Source organism: Cupressus sempervirens, chromosome 8, assembly GCF_028749045.1.
Source record: "Cupressus sempervirens isolate cs-2001-9-10 chromosome 8, ASM2874904v1, whole genome shotgun sequence".
Classification (NCBI taxonomy): Eukaryota; Viridiplantae; Streptophyta; class Pinopsida; order Cupressales; family Cupressaceae; genus Cupressus; species Cupressus sempervirens.
The window spans coordinates 608387857-608407123 of NC_143125.1; the positions used below are offsets into that span (position 1 = coordinate 608387857).

At 33.5% G+C, this 19267-nt stretch overlaps 1 protein-coding gene across 1 annotated transcript; it reads right to left on the minus strand.

The window, feature by feature from the left end:
- Nucleotides 1–1192: 1192 nt before the first annotated feature.
- LOC149543893 (Heavy metal transport/detoxification superfamily protein) lies at nt 1193–3982 on the minus strand. The gene is made up of 5 exons (XM_089798548.1): nt 3887–3982; nt 3558–3705; nt 3197–3414; nt 2927–3014; nt 1193–2002 (listed from the first exon to the last, which is right to left on the minus strand). Exons 1-5 carry the CDS (start codon nt 3893–3895, stop codon nt 1605–1607), a joined length of 861 nt encoding a protein of 286 aa, XP_089654674.1. The 5' UTR covers nt 3896–3982; the 3' UTR covers nt 1193–1604.
- Nucleotides 3983–19267: the final 15285 nt, after the last annotated feature.

Sequence of the window (19267 nt, forward strand, 5' to 3'; positions counted from 1 at the left end):
CTACTCTCTATTAGCAGTGGGTCAGCATCCTTCAAAGGATTCACAACATGGCTTAACCGCCTCCTTTCGTTCTATAAGACTATTGGTCATATTGGACATTGACAGGTCAACCTTTTGATACCAAGGCAACCCTGAGCATTGTAACACTCTCCTGTGTAAATTTTATAATCCTCTGTTTTCAGATGTTCTACTGAGTTGTGTTGAGCCAAATCCTCCAATTTCAGTTGAACTACCACATTGTGTATAGCCGTAGTCCCGCTACTTAAGTAATTTTGTTTCAAATTGTTCAATTGTCTTGTGTTTGTAATGACTTGCCCTTCCAGTGAAATCGATATCAGCTATATCTTAATGCTGATCAGCCCTGCAACCCCGTAATTGTTGCATTGTGTTGTGTAAAACCCAGTTAACTCCGTATCTGAAGTGGGATCACCCTCTACACTCTAAATTGTCATGCATGTAACAATTGCATTTTTACAATATGGAACTTTACGTAAAGTACCATTAAACAAACATGATTTTGAATCGAGGCCACTCATTCAGAATGGCCCCAGAGTACCATTCGTGGACCAGAGGACCACAACCAACCAACACCCTTCTTACCAAACTTGCATTCAATAACCACCTTGAAAAACGTAAGACTCAATCATTCAATACACACCCAAATAGCAGTGGACCACATTATTGAACTTAATATGAAGGATAGAAACCAAAACTAACAGATATCAAGCATTAAAAACCCATGTTGTGATTTGACCCATTTCAGTAGTGATTTTGTTTATTCTTCTCTCTAATCTGATCTGTATACCAAGCAAAGATTATAAATTTTGGAATCAGTTCAAGAGTGTCCCAAGATGTACTTTTATTTCTGAAAGATCCATTTGTATAATTTATGTAATGTTAACAAACTGCACAGTGCAATCATAATAGTTTAACATTATCAGATTTTCCATCAGGATTTTACAATTCATTAGTAAATATTCAATTTATTTCTGGATTCGATTGTGTGTTTTCAGTAATAATAATGTTTCGAATCACATTCTATGATCCATCATCAGAAAGAGAGAGGACCAGAATAACATGAAATCATTCAAATTGTGACACCAGTCTGCAATAACATGAAAACAAGAAACATACAGAACCTCAATAAGCCCAGGGCATTAAATGAGAAAAGAAATTGGATCCAGCAAGAATATTTTTAAGATACACAGTTTATTTACAGCATATTTATGATACTCATTCCCTAGGGAAGAACGTACAACTTGGGGTCACTGCCCTGAATTGAACAAAATATGCTATTCCGTGGATCTGCTATTGGGTACAAAATTTCGGAGCAAGTAGCAGAATTTCATGCTCTTCAGGAACAAACATACTCAGTAAAGTATTATGGTAACAGAAGTTAAGAAAACAAAAAAACTCAAATCTAAGTACGCTACACTATAATCCTAATCCTGCCTATAGTTTTATGCACAAGATTTCCTCTCAATCAGTTTATTGCTGTTGATCATATCATATGATCAAACCTTTTACAATCTCCAAATCATATGATCAACTCGCCAAGGATTCATGCCTGCCCACAAGGTCTGGTACTCCATGGAAGTACCAAATTACATGACAGAACAGGCATTTGGGTTTTCATCACTGAAAATTTGAGGGGGATGAACATACTCAATTACATATCTAGGAATGGGGACTTCATTCTTCTTACCCTCGCCCTTTGATTCTTCACCATCACCTTTGGATTCGTCTACCTTCTTCTCATCATCCCCCTTCTTCTTGTTTTCCTCATCCTTCTTATCCCCACCATCCTTCTTCTTACCCCCACCACTACCTTCTTTCTTGTCTTCCTTCTTATCGTCTTTCTTGTCTCCCTCTTTCTTCGGTGGCACAATTTCAACATATTTTTTAGTCTTCTTGTGTACGTACTCTGCCAGTTTATTTGGATCCATAGTTCCTTTCACAGTAAATGTGCTGTTCTTCATATCAAGCTGTGCAGTCTGTACTCCTGTAAGTCACAGAAACACCATATATAATCAATAAAACTACTCCACCCATGACTAATTGCACAAAAAACAACTGAACTCCTCCATTCAGTCAACCAACAAAGTCACAGAAATTCAACTAGTAAGGGGTCTACTGCAATTAATACCATCCCACACATTAGGGCTTGAATCAAACATGCTCAATCAGGCAGTAAATTAATAAGAAACATAAAAAACAAAAAACAAAAATCAACTAATCAGGGCGCCATGGGCTGTTAGGGCTTACTCAAGACACCCAGAGAGACACTAGAATCCATTGTTCTTAACCACCCGGTAAGATGATAAGAGCATCATAAGCTATATTAAAGAAAACTCAACTAATGGGGGCACATAGGTCTACTACCCCATACACAAGAAGGGGAACTGTAGAATCAGAGAAGTCGCTAAACTAATATAAACATAAAAAACATGAAATTCGTGTGGCAAGGGTTCTGAAGCAGTTGAGATAACAACGAGAATTCACTCAATACTGTACTAACAGCACGAATTTCTGACCATGCATTGTCAATATGGAATCCCTGCAATCCCCTAGAAACATATACCTATCCAAATACTAGAAAAAGCTAAGTCCTAAGGTCTAGAAACATCCATTCTCTAGCGCCTCTAACCAAATCATACGATGTGGGTTGCCTTCACTTTAGGAACAATATGGTAGAACCGCCTGCTCTTATACAGTTTAAACGCGGTGATCTATCTCATCCCACGTAAAAAAATTGAAGTAAATGTACAGAAACAGCAAAGGCTAAAGCCAACATCCTCTTATCTAGGACGTCTTGGGTTCTAGTCTACTCAAGCTTAAATAATAATAATTAGACTTGTAACATAAGAGAGAAAGCCAAAATTAATAAAAGCCATGAAGATTCTAAGAGAAGAAATTGCAGCCCAACCTTTGAATTTACCAATAGCTTTCTGCACCTTATGGGCACATGCCTCGCAGTGCAAGGTCACCTTCATTACACTGGTAATCACAGTTGGCTGCAAACACACAGATAGGCATGAGTTTTTATTTTCGAAATTCAATGATTATCTAAATCTAAGAACAAGAAGATTTCCACAATCCATATGAAACGATCAATTTTATGCTTCTCCATATGAACAAGAAGCATAGAATAGATAACATGTAGATCTAGATTAGTAACAATTTAAATGTCCATTACCTCCTTTTCCTTCTTCTCCTCGGGCTTTTTCTCCTTCTCCTTCTCCTTCTCGGCTGGCTTCTGCTCCTTCTTCTCTCCCTCATCTTTCTTGGGCAGGGGAGAAACAAGCTCAATCTTCTGACATTTCTTCTGCACCCTTTCACACACCGTCTTTGGATCAACCTTCCCAATAACAGTCAATTTATTGCCCGCTAAATCAACCTTAACTTCCTCCACACCTACAAACAGCATACAATTGAATGAAAGGTTAACTAAACACACACCAGAATCCCAATCCTCAACACCGACAACAAATTTCAATGTCCCAAATCCCAAATCCTCAACACCCAAAACGGATTTCAATCGAAAACTAAGAAAATACCTGGAAGATCCTTGACAGATTTCTTGACCTTCCTTGCACAGCCTTCACAATGCATGTCCACCTTGATAACAACCGTAACAGGTCCATCCTCCTTCTTCTCACCACCTCCCTTCTTATCCTTCTTCTCCCCTGTTTTCTCCTCCTTTTGCTGCAACCACAAAAACATCATCCTCATCATCAATATCAACATTAAACCCAAAAAGAAAAAAAATCCATTTACCAATGCAGATCTCAAAACCCAACAAGGCAAATGCCATCCAAAGGGCCGTGAGAACCGCACAATCCTAACTAAAACCAGGCATTAGATGCATATTAGCACTGTAACTCACCTCTCCCATCGTTAACAATAATTCCCAATGCTAGACTCGGACAAACCGAATGAATCTGAAGTTGAAAAGATGAAATGAATCAACCTCTTTCTCTCTATTTGAATGCTCAACCCCAAACCCATATAAATTCATAGAAACTACACCGTAAGGAATGGGAAATGACAAGACCTTCCCAATTTTTTATTCAGTTTTTTAACCCCAACTAATTCTTTTATCTTTACTTATCAGACAAACTTGTCATTAATCACAAGGCTTGATTGATTACACTCATGAGATGATATGATGATGACAAGGGCACTCTCAACATGATGTATGAAGGATGCATGCATCCCCCTTTTAATAATTAAAATCCAATATTAAACAAACATTGTAGTCAGTTTGATTTACTCTCCACCTCTTATATCTCTCTTTTTGTTCTTATGTGGTGATTACTCGTGTCAGATAGTGGCCCCAAGTTGTGTATACTTAATAATCAACAATAATGACTTCATAAACCAGACGTTTTTGGGGGTGCTCAAGAATTTTGGCAAAGTGTTTTTAAGGTCAAAATCATGAGCTTTCCTGATCTGTTTTAGAGAAAGACAACTTGGGCTCTTTGTTTTCTTTATCAATGACTTCCTACTACGAGGCTTCTGGAAGGTAGGCGCAGGAGGGTTATGGACTCTTTATTATTATATTTGAAATGGGCTCAATATTTCATATTAATAAGATTGTTCATGTACTTCCTGGTTCCAAAGTCCATGAAAATGGCTTCAAATTGACTGGATTCAGAAATGTTATGGCCCTCAAAAGAGAGAGTTTGCTTTTGCCTTTGCAAACCTTTAGGAAGCTTATTAAACACATCTAACTGATGGAACTTGAGGGAAAAAGGTGTTTCTTACTGGTTTTCATTTTCTTCAACTTGATCGTTATTATTATATATATTTGTAATCATTTAAATGGGAAAAGTTTTCTTTAGATCTTTTAGCTAAAATCAAGTATTCGAATTGATAAAAAGATTTTATATCAAATAAATAGTAAAATGGTAGAATTTATAAAGTGGGTTAATCTCTTCTTTTTATGAGATAAGATTGTATGATTAAAAAATAATATTTTATAGAAATAAAAGTTTATCTATCAAATCACTTTTCGCTAATATGATTTGAACTCTACAAGTTTGATTAGGGAAATTTTGCATCACATGAAATCCAAATCTTCATAAATTATAGAGTACTCGAGTGGTCGCTAGTGCTAGATAATATCTTGAATTCCATTAGATAATCCATTGCAGAGAAGGGATCACAATAGAGGGAAGCATAAATCGCACTACGTCAGAGAAGAAAGGAGGCACATAAACTATCTTTCCATAAGTAGAGGTGTCAACAATAAGAATAACAAGATGAGGGAATAATAAAGGAAGGTTAGTCCAAACCTTGTTAATAGTGGCACTCACCTTTGGAGGAAGGGTGCCCTTTTAACTTTTTCCCTGAACAATCTTCACCCTAATGACTATAAGTGAACTATGATCTACAACAAAAAGAAAGTTCTAATTATTGAGAGCTTTCTTCCAAAACTAGTTCCTGTCTCACAAATCAATCTCCTTTGGCACACCGTAGAAATGATCTAACTCAATAATTATGAACGTGAGTTAAAAGGAGAAGTTAGCTTATAAGATTATCAACATGAATCTTTCAAAATCATTATCAAAAGACGTCAAACCATAACGATGCCAAATCTAAAATAGAATAGTTGACCTCAAACTCCAAATAAGGACTAGAAAAAAGTTCATTGAAGAAGAAACAAACTCCCAAAACCATCACTTCATAGAAGTAATGTTGAGGACGTAATATCATGAATATGTTTTCAAAAAGAACTTGTTGAGCTTCCTCCAAGACACACACATCAATAAAGAAACCCTAAGTGTTAAGGATCTTGATGTGTGACTCAACCAATGTTGATAGCAATAAATAAGACCTCACTCAAACATTGTCCATCCTCTAACATTGGATCATATTTTCGCATTATTTATAAAGAGAGTCAAGTTATATGTTATGTAATAGGTCTATACCCATAAACAAAGGCAACAAAAGCCCAAATGTCATAAATGACCTCTTGAAGCTAACTTTGTCAAAGAGGAAACCACTAAAAAAAATCTTTGTGAGCATCACCTAGATATGATGAGTGTTCCATAAATTATCATGAGAAATGGGTTCTTGCTAGTCACTACTCATGAAACATAAGACAAAAAACTACTTAGTTGAATCCTAATAGAAATGTCACAAAAGTAACCTCACTTTCTTAAGGACAACACTAACTAATTTCAAAACCTCTTCACCATTTATACATTAGAGGAATTCATTTTCAATCCCCTTAAATATCGTGTCCTCTTTTATCACAGTAAGGATACTCAATCCAACTTGAAAGAATAGTTATAAACAATGAATCTTGTTACATTACAACTACTTTAGAAAAGATAAATGAAATCCAAGAAAAAGAACTCTATATGAAAATCCTAAGAAATAATTGATATCATTAGTACCATTAATTATTAATATTTTAAAATTCAATAAAATTTCACTTAAATAAAATATTTAATAAAAGAAAATTTATGATAATCATGAATATCTTTTTTTAATTGTGCAACTATGTTTAATATCACTATTTTCAAACATAATATAGCTTATCATCATAATAAAATATAATTTAAGATAAACAAAGTAATAAAATATATAATATTCATATTCGTATAAAATGTTTCATAACCTAGCCAAAAAAAATACTTAGTAGATTGTACGCCTCATAAGCTTTTATGCTCCATTAGAAACATATAGGTCAATGCATAATTACGGTCAATTAGAAAATATTCGATGTTATTCTTTGTCTCTATCCTTTGCAAGATGTGATTGGAATCTCATTATTTCACAAATATCCTTGTAATCTTTGAATGTTAGGTGATCATTTAATAATTTATTTTGACATGAGCATTTAAGGTAGTATTGAAGTATAAATGTCTTTTATGTTTAACATTAAGCTAAAAGATATGTTAAAACATTGATTAATTATAAAGTGGATGGATCTTATAATAATTTTATAAGTTGTGTTTTTTTAATTAAATAGTAAATTATTTTTGTAATGAATTAGATTGTAAATTGTATATTCAATTAAATTCTAAAATATTACAATATTTTTTCATTAAAATAAATATTTACATTTGATTAAAAACTTAATTTGTGAACTATATTATCTAAAATTTCAAGATTTCTTAGATTTTAAATAAATTATTTAATTAACTTATATAAATATGTTTTTATAATTTTATAGAAAACATAAATAAATTTAATTATATCAACAAAAATTCAGCTAAGCACATAAAACTTTGTATAAATTAAGTGTAAGTTTAAGAAACACATTTTTATAGAAAAATATCTATCATAATATATATAAATATGATATATTTAATGAGATAAGATAAATTTATTAATGTTCAATAAAAGACCACAATGCGGGTTTATGGGACTGGAAGCTTACACCAAAAAAAAAACAGACAAATGGAGCACCAAACCATGTCCATAAAAGAACAAGCACAACAAAAGAAGAAGAAAGCAGGAGACATCAAGAAAAGATTAGGTATTCGGGAAAAATAATTCTTAAATAACAATAAAAAATTCTTTTGATATTAAAATACATTAAATTTATTTATTGTAAAGATGATAAAATGGTAGTACAAAATAAGGGACACAATCCACTACCCACCTATGTTCTAATGATAGCTATCATTTTAGATTTGTGCAAAAAATATTTTTTTGGTGAGCAACCATAGGGGATGAAGATAACAGGTTTGGGAGAACATTTTAAAATGACATTTTTAGACCACCTCACACTCTACGAATTCTATAGAGAGCTTTGCAAATGTGGAAAAGATGAAAGGTTAGCTTTAAGCTCTTGACTCACCTACAACGGAAAAAAATTGGCAAATTGCTACTACTGGGTCATCTCCACTAATACAAAATCTATTTATAAAAGCTTTTCATTTTAGAACAAACTCATCTCGCCTTTATCCTTCTCTTCATCATCTTACACCTTTCCATACATAAGAAGGTCACTCTTAGATGCATACATTACCATTTTTACAACACCCCTTCAACTATTGAAACGTATCAAATTAAAATTGATTAAGGGGGTTTTCTAAATGCTCATAGGACAAAAATATTCCTCCATGCTTCTACCATCTCTACAAGTCTTTTTGTCTATAATAACAAATAGATCATAGAAGTGTAGATAAGTAAAACCATTTACCTTGATTGATATGTATTGTTTTCTTATTAGTGGTTTCCAAATATTTGAAACCATGCTAGGGGAAGAGACTTAATGGCTGCTAGGAATCCAATGACCGTGAGGGATCCAATGATTGTGAGGGTTTCGCGATAGACACCCTCCAATTACTACTTTTAAAAAGTCGAAAAAAATGATAACACATGTACTAATAGTTGATCATTTTTTAGGTTTCTTGGTTGTATCAGGCATGACACTTTTAGACCACCTCACACTCTATGGGTTCTATAGAGTTCTAGCAGATAGCTTTCAGCTCTTCACTCACCTATGGAGGTTCACCAAAAAACATCAGCAAATTTGACGCACGATTAGGAGTTCTAGTTACCTGAAATTAACCTAAACAATTATTGAATCATCTCCCCTATAAAAAAAAAGAAATCTACAAATAAATAGATATAAATAATGTTGGACATTACAGATCACCATCTACAATTGAACAAAAAAATTTCCTTCTAACACTAACAGAAATACTACTAAATATGTTTTGCATCAAACAATTTTAGTGATTTTTTTTTTTCAAACATAAAGCTATTAAAGAAAACAACCAAGTCTGGCATGGATGCAGGATATCAATCATGGCATACCTATTTGCCAGAAATCACATTATTGAGGATACCATCATCACTATTTTAACCAGATATTTCATAAACTTCTGGTTTTTACAGCACCTTTAAAAAAATTAGAAGTACAAAATCTCTGAAATCCATATATTTACAAGTACAAGCATTAAATTGGAAAATGACTTCCCTCATATTTCTCCGTGCCAAATGGTGTACAATGATGAGCATAACAATAAGATGAAATTAATAAGGATTAATAATAAGTGCTCTGTATTTGCACCCTGGATAAACATTTCCCCATGGATGGAGTGACGTAATGCATTGAAGAAATCCATGAAAAGATGCTGCTTCAGCAGTTTACACAAAGTTTTGATTTCAACTGATTTGAAGTTGATTCAATTCAGAGAAGGTATTGCAGATATAATATAATACTGTGTGTGGATTTCAGTGATCAAATACAAATTCTCCACTATAGATGCATCAATCACTGAAAAGATGTTAAATCCATTAGATTCTTCTATCAATTCTTAATACTTTGGATTTAATTGAAATGAATTTTGATGGAAAATTGGATAAAGTCAATGTGAAAAGATGTTAAAACCATTAGATTCTTTTATCAGTTCTTAATAGTTTGGATTTAATTGAAATGAACTTGGATGAAAAATTAGATACAATTAAATCTAAAAATATCATCCATAGACTATTTTAAAATGGTTTTCTTTTTCTGCAAGTGATTTTCAGACCCATTTTAATGTAGAATACATCAGCAATCTAAGTTTTTCAGCGTTCATGTGATCAAATCATAAAAAGTTTGCTGAAAGAAAACTTGTGGGCATACTTTTTTCATAGTTCATATGATCAAATCAGAAGAGTTTTGTTGAAAAAAAACTCAAATGGGTAATTTTTCTTTATCATGTGTTCAGCACTAGATCAGTCAGCATCTTTGAACAGTGCAAGAAAATTTTTTTCTCTGATAAAATTCAAAGTGGGTATTTTGAATGGATAAAAGAAAAGATGTAGTTTAACAGTTTACGGAAGATTGGGCATTTTTTCAACAGATTGAATTTGATGTAATCCAGAAGGCAATAGATTCAATGTAATTTTGCCTGCGGTTTTGAATGACTTGACACATATTCTGATATTTTCAGTGTGAAAGGATTTTGAAGGCATTAGACTTTTTAGCAGCATTAAAAAAGTGAGATTTCTGTTCCTGGACGCAATTTCAAACTTGTTTTATTCAAATGATATGGCATACATCATGAACATCATGATTTTCTAGAGTAATGTGATCTAATTGTAATCTAAAAGATTGAATTTTTTGTGGGTGTTTTAATCTGCATTGAGATACTTGAACGGTCAGCATCATTAAACAGTGTCCATGGATTTTTCACTCATTTTCTTATAAGAAGTGCAAATTCTGCTTGGAACATTCATCTTATAAATCATAGATTTCAACTATTAGATCAATGTTTTTGACCTCAGTTGGCAGGCTAAGGTTATCTTAAGTTTTCATGGCTTTTGTTTTCACTAAAATTTTGTGATTCCTGTAGAATGTCAATGAAAAATATACAGAAAAAATCCCAAAAGCTAAAACTTATTTGCATAGTTTGACAATCAAATAATCTTAGAATTCATCCAAAAATAACTTTAATATGACAAGTTTTTTTAATTGAAAAAACAAAATTAATTGAAAAGAAAGGGAAAAATAAGCAGTTCATGGTCAACAGCAGAATGGGGTGGTCAAAAGAAGCAGAGTGTAAATAAAAGAGTGAGGAAGGAACAGTTGTGTGTCTGGTAGCCGCATGATTGCAGACTGTCAAACACAGAGAAGTGAATCATTATAAAACAGAACATGAAATAACTGTAGATTAGTAGGAAACACGTATGATGATAACAGTAATCTTAACATTCAAACTATCCTTATTAAAATTAAGGTATTAATGTATATTAAGGATAATTATATGTTCCGTATGATTTCTCATATTTTGAGGATTCAAAGATTTAAAAGTAGAGTATTATGTTTTTTATTAAGGAAAACAAGTTTTGAAGGGTGTATGAAACCTTATTACAAATGGAAATTTTTTCAATAACCCAACACAAACTGAACTACAGATCAAAGGTGAAACAGAGCACCAACCAGAACAAGGTGACCGTTGTAGCAACACAAACAACAAAGATTAAGAGTCGAGTATTATGTTATTTTCTGAAATTATGAGTTTAATTGAAAATTATAATTTCTGTGGTGGCTTTGCTGGTTGGTAGCTTGTAGGCTTCATGTTTTTAGTTGGGTTGTCTCGAAGGTCTGAGCCTTTCATAAAATATAAAATTATAGTTTTTTCCTTGGTAATTATAGGTTTATTGATATCGACTGTGTATATTGGGTATTTGTAAAAAGTATTAGATCAATAGGATAAAAGACCCACATGAGGAGTCCTATAATAGTTATTATTTTTGTCATAGATACTTCTTAATTACAGTTCAAAAAAAGAAAACCTATAGCAAATCACACATGTATTAATAGTCGAGTATTTTTTGCCCATCTATTTGTGCACCACTATTGGGACATTTCATAAAGACTATAAAATATTTAGTCACAAGTAATAGCAATTATAAATAATTAGATGTAATGGAAGAAGTAGACAAAATCAAAGTCACTGTTTAGGAGTTACAAGTGTGAAAAGTTAAGTCAAAGGAAGTTAGCTATAATGATTTTTGACATGCTTCTTCTATATGAATAGCTAAATAAATTAGGGTAGGTTTTGAGTTAGATTTATAATAGTTTTTGTTAATAAATCTTTTGGATCATTCTGTGATTACCATATAAATAACATTTAAACAAATAACTAATCCAAAAACATATATCTAATCTCGAATGTTCAGAATCACATGATGTGATCACCATCTCAATAACATTTAAATATCATAATCCAAAAACATATATCTAATCTCAAAGACTTGAAACTTGTGGTCCATGAATTAGACTAGTTTGGTGGACCTAATGCAAAGATATTTTGCAGAGCATTTTTTAATCAAGAGTATTGGTTTAGTATGATGGTTTTCTCAGAAATGAATAGCTAAATAAATTAGGGTAGGTTTTGAGTTAGATTTATGATAATTTTTGTTAATAAATGTTTTGGATCACATTGTGTGATTGCCATCTAAATAACATTTAAACAAATAACTTGCATATTGTAATTCCAAAAACATATATCTAATCTCGAATGTTAAGAAACATATATCTAATCTCAAAGACTTGAACCCTGCGGTCCATGAATTAGACTAGTTTGGTAGACCTCATGCAAAGATATTTTGCGGAGCATTTTTCCATCAAGAGTATTGGTTTAGTAATGACGGTTTTCTCAAAAACTTAACTTTTTTAATATTCATTATGAATATCAAACTAAAACATTGAAAGTAAAATTTTTGAATTTGAATTTGAATTTAACTGATCTAATTATGATCTAATTATGGTAGTACATGTGAAATAGGATATAGTGGCAATTTTTCTTCGACATTCTTTCGACATCTGTGTTTTGATTTTCGTAGTCTTATGAACCAAACTTTTGCAACAACTTGAATCTTCCATGCTTGATATTCCAGATCATCTAACCTCCTAGCCAAAGTACTCATTGTTGAAAGTCTATCTAACCGAGATCTAAAGAATCAAAACTTAAAATCCAAATCTATAAGAACAATATTATTTATAGTGTATTTAAATTTTATTTGTATATTAAAAAATATAAGATTATATTATTGGAGAGGACCAATGTGTAAATAATTTAATTTTGTGTACATATTTTATTTAAATATCCTAAAAACAAAACAAATCTTTGTTTTATAATATAACAAACTATCCTTTTTTAAATATATTTATCTAAAATTAAAAACACTTGAATCAAATAATTAATAATAATAATTGTTTCTACCTTTTATACAATTAGGAGTTAGCTCTTTTTAGTGTAGATATTTAATTTATACAATTTAAATATTTATTACTTTATTATAATCTTATTAATAATTGATATCCAAAATTTCTAGATATATTAAAAAACTAAATAGAAATTTCAATTTTTTTTAAAAAAATTGGAAATATCTAGATAAATTCGAAAGTCAAGTAAGATCACACCTACCTCTTTTACACCCTTCTACGCTCTACCTCAAATGCAAATATTTTTGTAAAAGATAGAAGCTTTAAGTCTCTAAACCCATAATGGCCATGATAACCTTGATGTCCTCTAAGTCATATTACTAGTGATTTTTTTTAAAGCGAATTATTTACATAAATTACATTGTATTTGTATTTGAGTGCATGATATCATTGGAGGTTGTCATCATGTGAGTTCTAGTCTTTGATGTCTTTGGATTTAAATATAATTGTTAAATGAATTGCTAAAACGAAAATTATTTTTTTATATAGACTCAGTAATGTGACCATAAATATTATGTATCATTAAGATTTTGTAAAGAAAATATAAATTATAATTGAAAATATAGTTGGTATAAGTAGGCAAATATAATTTTAAGTTAAGATTTAATCATAAAATAAATAAATATGAAGAGAATGAATGAATTTTTTTAGGTGTAAAGACGGTTATTGAATTATAATATTGTCGTTTGATTTATTTTAAATTTATAAATATGATTTATTTTATATCATTTTAAATTATTTATAATATATAAATCTTAATAGGTTGAATTCATGCTTATAGATCATGTTAGGAGAATGATGTCTCAATCTTGTAATAATAAATGTTTAATATTAATATATGAGCGACATGGATACGAGGGTTTGTCTCTGACTACTAGGGGTTTGTGGGTGATTCCTTAGACTATAGAGACTTTGAGGCATACTCTCGACCTGGGAGTTGCAAAGGATTTCACCCTTGTATGCGCTAGTCTTGTGACTAGTTCGAGGTCCAAGGGGCAACACTCCTTGGTGAGGTTTTTTAGGAGCAATGTCCTCGAAATAAAATTTCATATACAATTTATAAACAAAATTTCATATACAATTTATCAACAAAATTTCATATACAATTTATCATTGTGAATCTTGACCATTTATTGTTAGGTCATGGGTCTAGTGGTGGATTTTGTGCACCATTTATGGGTGGTTTTATCCCCATGATTTTGTAATATTATTTGCCACTTGCATGTTTTGTATCTTGTGTATCTTATGTGAAAATTAACTATTGCAATCATTGATTATTAATCTCTTATCGTAAATGATTATTAAAGTGTCGAAAATAAATTCACAGCTTAATATCAAAAAATAACACAACTGCAACTTCACCAATTAAATACGGAAATAAATTCACAACACAATGAACACAATATTTTCAGACAAATTGTCCCTAGAAAAACCCCCAAGGGAAAACTAGTTCTATAGATGAGGAATTATATTAAACTTCAGCAAATCAAGAGATACAAAATTCCTTGCCTCTCACTGGTAGAACTCCAACAACCTCCTAATTTCTCCTGCTAATATTCCCCATTGCTATTCCCATGCTAACACTGTGCCTTTGCTAACATTGCAAGACTGTTTGCTAACACTGCAAACTTACAAACTCATTTGCTAGCACTGCAAATGTTTCTCCAAACTTCTTCTTCTCCAAATGCCCCCTAGAACCCCTTTTATACTACTCTCATTAGTAAACCAACGGCCAAGATCGATTTACAATCGACGACTGAGATATAAAACAACTTACGAACCCTAACAAAATTGGTTTCTAGCTGCTTCTAAAAGAAGTCAATTATTTAATAAATAATTGTCCTTACTGTAACCAATTTGTTAACAAAACAATTATTTACTAAATAATTGCATATGGACGAACAACTATCCAAGCTACCAAAACTAACACTCCCTCTTAGCGAGGAAGTTGTTCTGCATGACACCCAACTTATCTCTAAAGGAGGTGAATTTTGTCTTCTTCAATGCCTTAGTTAGAATGTCCACTGCCTGCTCCTCTATAGGCATGTACTGTAGCTGAACAACTCCCAATTGTACACAATCTCTAATGAAGTGATATCTGATGTCTATATGTTTAGACCTATCATGAAACATTGGATTCTCAGACAGCTTGATGCAACTCTAATTATCACAATGTATCACAGTAGTCTCAAACTTCTGACCAAACAAAGCTACTAACAACTTTCAAAGCCATATAGCTTCACATGTCGCCATGCTAAGCTACTATGACTTCTGGTTCCTACTGAACCAAGAAACAACTCCTAATCCCAAGCTGAAACAACACCTTGAAGTGCTCCTTTTGTCTATTGTACTTCCTATCCAATCTGCGTCAGTATAGCCTATCAACCTGATACCTTTACCTCAAACATATCTGATCCCATACTCAACTATACCACACAAGTAATGCAACACATGCTTAGTCACTAACCAATGCACTCTCTTTGGTTCGGCCATGAACTGACTAAGAGAGTTAACTACAAATCATATATCTAGCCTAGTGTTGACCAAATACATAAGCAAACCAATCAACTGTCTGTATAAAGTGGGATCTACATCATTCTCCCTGGATGTATCTACCTTCCTCTAATTTGTGATCATGGGTGTAGACATGGCTTTGCAATCCTCCATCTCAAATCTCTTCAAGATTTCAATGCAATATTTTCCTTGACCAAGAAAAATCTCCCCATCTATCTGCCACACTTCCATGCCTAGAAAGTAGTGCATAAGTCCCAAATCCTTCATCTCAAACTCTTCTGCAAGGTTCCTCTTGCAATCCACTATAAGCCATAGTGAACCTATAAGAAACAAGTCATCCACATAAAGAACAAGAATGAGAATCTCACCCCCAACCACCAAGTAGTAGAGGTTAGCATCCACTTAACTCTTCACAAAGCCCATTTTTTGCAAGTATGTATCAATGTGCTCATACCACGCTCTAGGAGCCTGCTTGAGTCCGTACAATGCTTTCTTCAATCTGCACACAATTGTCTCTTTGCTGTGTGCTACAAAGCCTTCTGGTTGTTCTATGTATACCTCCTCCTTTAACTCACCATTAAGGAATGTTATCTTGACATCCATTTGATGGATCTGCCATTCCATCTATGTTGCAAGTGAGATTACAGCTCGTATAGAAGTATACCTAGCAATTGGAGAAAATATCTCCTTGTAGTTTATTCCCTCCTTCTAAGAGAACCCCTTTGCCAAAAACCTCACCTTGTATTTCTCGATGCTACCATCTACACTGTGCTTTATCTTATAGATCCAACATGATCCAACTACTGCACTATCTATTGTTCTAGGCACTACCTCCCACACATCATTTTGCATTATTTAAGAATATTCCTCAACCATGGCATCTCGACATACCTGATGTTCTATAGCTTCCTAATAGCTAGAAGGTTCACTATCTACCAACTAACTAACTAATGCCACATAGTCATTGAACTTGGCTGGTTGTCTCCACTATCTAGTACTCTTCCTAGGAGCTCTCACAAACTTTTGAGTATCCCTTTATGTATCTAGAACCTCATGGTTCCTACTGCCAACTGTAGAGGATGAAATGTCAACCTCTAAGTTGTCCTCTAGATGCATTTCCTCTTGCACCTATTGCTCCATACTCTATGAATCTTCACTACCTAAGTCTATACTCGTACTGGTAACTGTACCTGAGCTTTGATGCCCTTGACTTGGTCTTGGAGCTTCTGTTGGCTACTCACTCTGATCATCTACTTGAAAATCTCTGGATCTCTTGAATGCCTTGTCCTCCATGAACTTGACATCATGTCTAACAATAATTTTTTTAGTCCCTGGAATGAAAATCATAAATGCCTTTGAGGTCTCATTATACCCAACAAAGCACCCCCTCTCTCTGCAATTTGATCTAACTTTGTATGTGTATCTCCAGGAATATGACAATATGCCAAACTCTCAAATATCCTGAAGTGACCAACATCTGGCTTCTTCCCTGTGAAAGCCTCCTCTGGTGTCATCTTCCCCAGCACCTTGTGTGGAACTCTATTCTAGATGTAGACTGTTGTATTACACATCTCTGCCCATAAGTAACGGGGCATGTCCTGGTCATGTAGCATAGCTCTTGTTGCCTTAGATATAGAATGGTTCTTCCTCTCAGCAACTCCATTCTACTGTGGATTGTAAGGAACAATCCTCTCTCTCTTGATTCCTTCTCTGGTATAGAACTCCTCGAAGACATTTCCTTTGTACTCACCTCCATTGTCTGACTAAAGAACCTTTATCTTCTTTCCTATTGAATTCTCTACATGAGCCTTGAACTCTTGGAATTGATTGAAAACCTCATCCTTAGTCTTGAAGAAGTATATCTAGGTCTTTCTAGAGAAATCATCAATAAAAGTAACATAGTACTCATATCCTCTAAGAGATTTCATCGACATCAATCCAAAAACATCTGAATGTACTAGATCAAGGACATTCTCAGATCTGGTGTCACTCCTTGGAAAAGATGCTTTCGCAAACTTCCCCAACACACATCCCTTACATACATCATCATGCTCTGTGCTCAACTCTGGTACACTTGTCACCATCTCACAAAGCAATCTAAGTGCTCCATGATGAATATGGCCCATCCTCTTATGCCATAGCTCTTCAAGATCTCTAGGATTACTGTTTCTCATGAGTGTCTTAGGAGTATCAAACTGCAACCTATAAAGGTGACCTCTCCTAACTCTAATAGTTATGGGTGGTTTCCAATCCTTGTGCTTAATCAACACATTTGTCTCTCTAAAGAGTACATTATACCCCCTATCCTGAAGAATAGATACAGAAATCAAATTCATACCTAAGCTTGACACATACAACACATCATGAAGTGGAATTATCTTTCCATTCTCCCTCTAAAACTTAACAGCCTCTTTCCCAACTAGGTTGAGTTTGGACAAGTTTCCCATAGAAATTTGGATGTTGGTGTCCTTCTCCTTGTAACTAGAGAAGTACTCTCTAATTGCTATCATATGAAATGACACCCCACCGTCTATATACCAAACACACTATGAGGTTGAGCTAATCATACAAGCTATAAGTGCAAATTCATCTTCCATTCTTCTTGAGAGCTCTTTCACACTTGTTGAAGCTACCACATGCTTCTTACCCTTCTTCCTCTCTGGGTAATCACTGACATAGTTCCCAAACTTGTGACATTCAAAGCACTTGACCTTAGAAAGGTCCTTCTTCTTCTTCTCACTTTGTGAGTTCGATCCTTTGCTAGATCCCTTCTTTTCTTTCCCTTTCCTTACTAGGGCAATGTTCTCTTGTTCCACCTCATTTTTCTAACTCTTGTCGGCCCCATTGACAAGACCTAGTCTAAAATCCTCCTAAATGAAATCAATCCATAGTCAATCCCAACTCAGTAAAGTATCTCATCCACTGACAACTTGAACAAAGACACTCCATTGTTTAGTAAACCCATTTAGGGCTATTCTCACTAGCTCGTCATCACTAGGGCTATCTCCAATAGCTACTAACTTGTCCTTGACAAGTCTAAGCTTGGTGAGGTAACTTGTAACATCTTCTCCCTGGTTCATCTAGGTAATCTTGAGCTTCTCTCTAAGAATCATCTTCCTGTTGGTGGTAGCATTTTGGTACAGATTCAAAATGGCGTCCCACATCTTCTTCGTCATATCTAGCTCTATGATATGTGGAGCAATATGATCCTTGACACCATCAAGGACAATCCTCCTCACCTTGGCATCATCCTTCTTATATGTTGCAAGCTATGTTGCGTCTGTTGGTATAGGTACAACAATAAAGAAATTTTGGCCTTCTAGACACCAAAATTCGAGGCACCATCCAATATGGCCTAATCTCTCAAACCAGTTGAAGCCATCTCAAGGGATTAAAGCAATAATAAATCTAAAGAGATCAAAATTTCTTTCCTAGGGCAAAACTCTTCTACCCTCGACACCACTCTGATACCATGTGAAAATTAACTATTGTAGTCATTGATTATTATTCTCCTATCATAAACGATTATTAAACTGTCGAAAATAAATTCACAACTTAATATCAAAAAATAACACAACTGCAACTTCACCAATAAAATATGGAAAGAAATTCACAACACAATGAACACAATATTTTCAAACCAATTGTCCCTAGAAAAACCCCTAAGGGAAAACCAGTTCTACAGATGAGGAATTATATTAAACTTCAGCAAATCAAGAGATACAAAATTCCTTGCCTCTCACTAGCAGAACTCCTACAACCTCCTAATTTCTCCTGCCGATATTCCCCACTGCTATTCTCACACTAACACTACTCCCTTGCTAACACTGCAAACTTATGAACTCATTTGCTAGCACTGCAAATGTTTCTCCAAACTTCTTCTTCTCCAAATGCCCTCTAGACCCCCTTTTATACTACTCTCATTAGTAAACCAATGACCAAGATCAATTTACAATTGACGGTTGAGATATAAAACAACTTACCAACCCTAATAAAATTGGTTTCTAGTTGCTTCTAAAAGAAGTCAATTATTTAATAAATAATTGTCCTTACTCTAACCAATTTGTT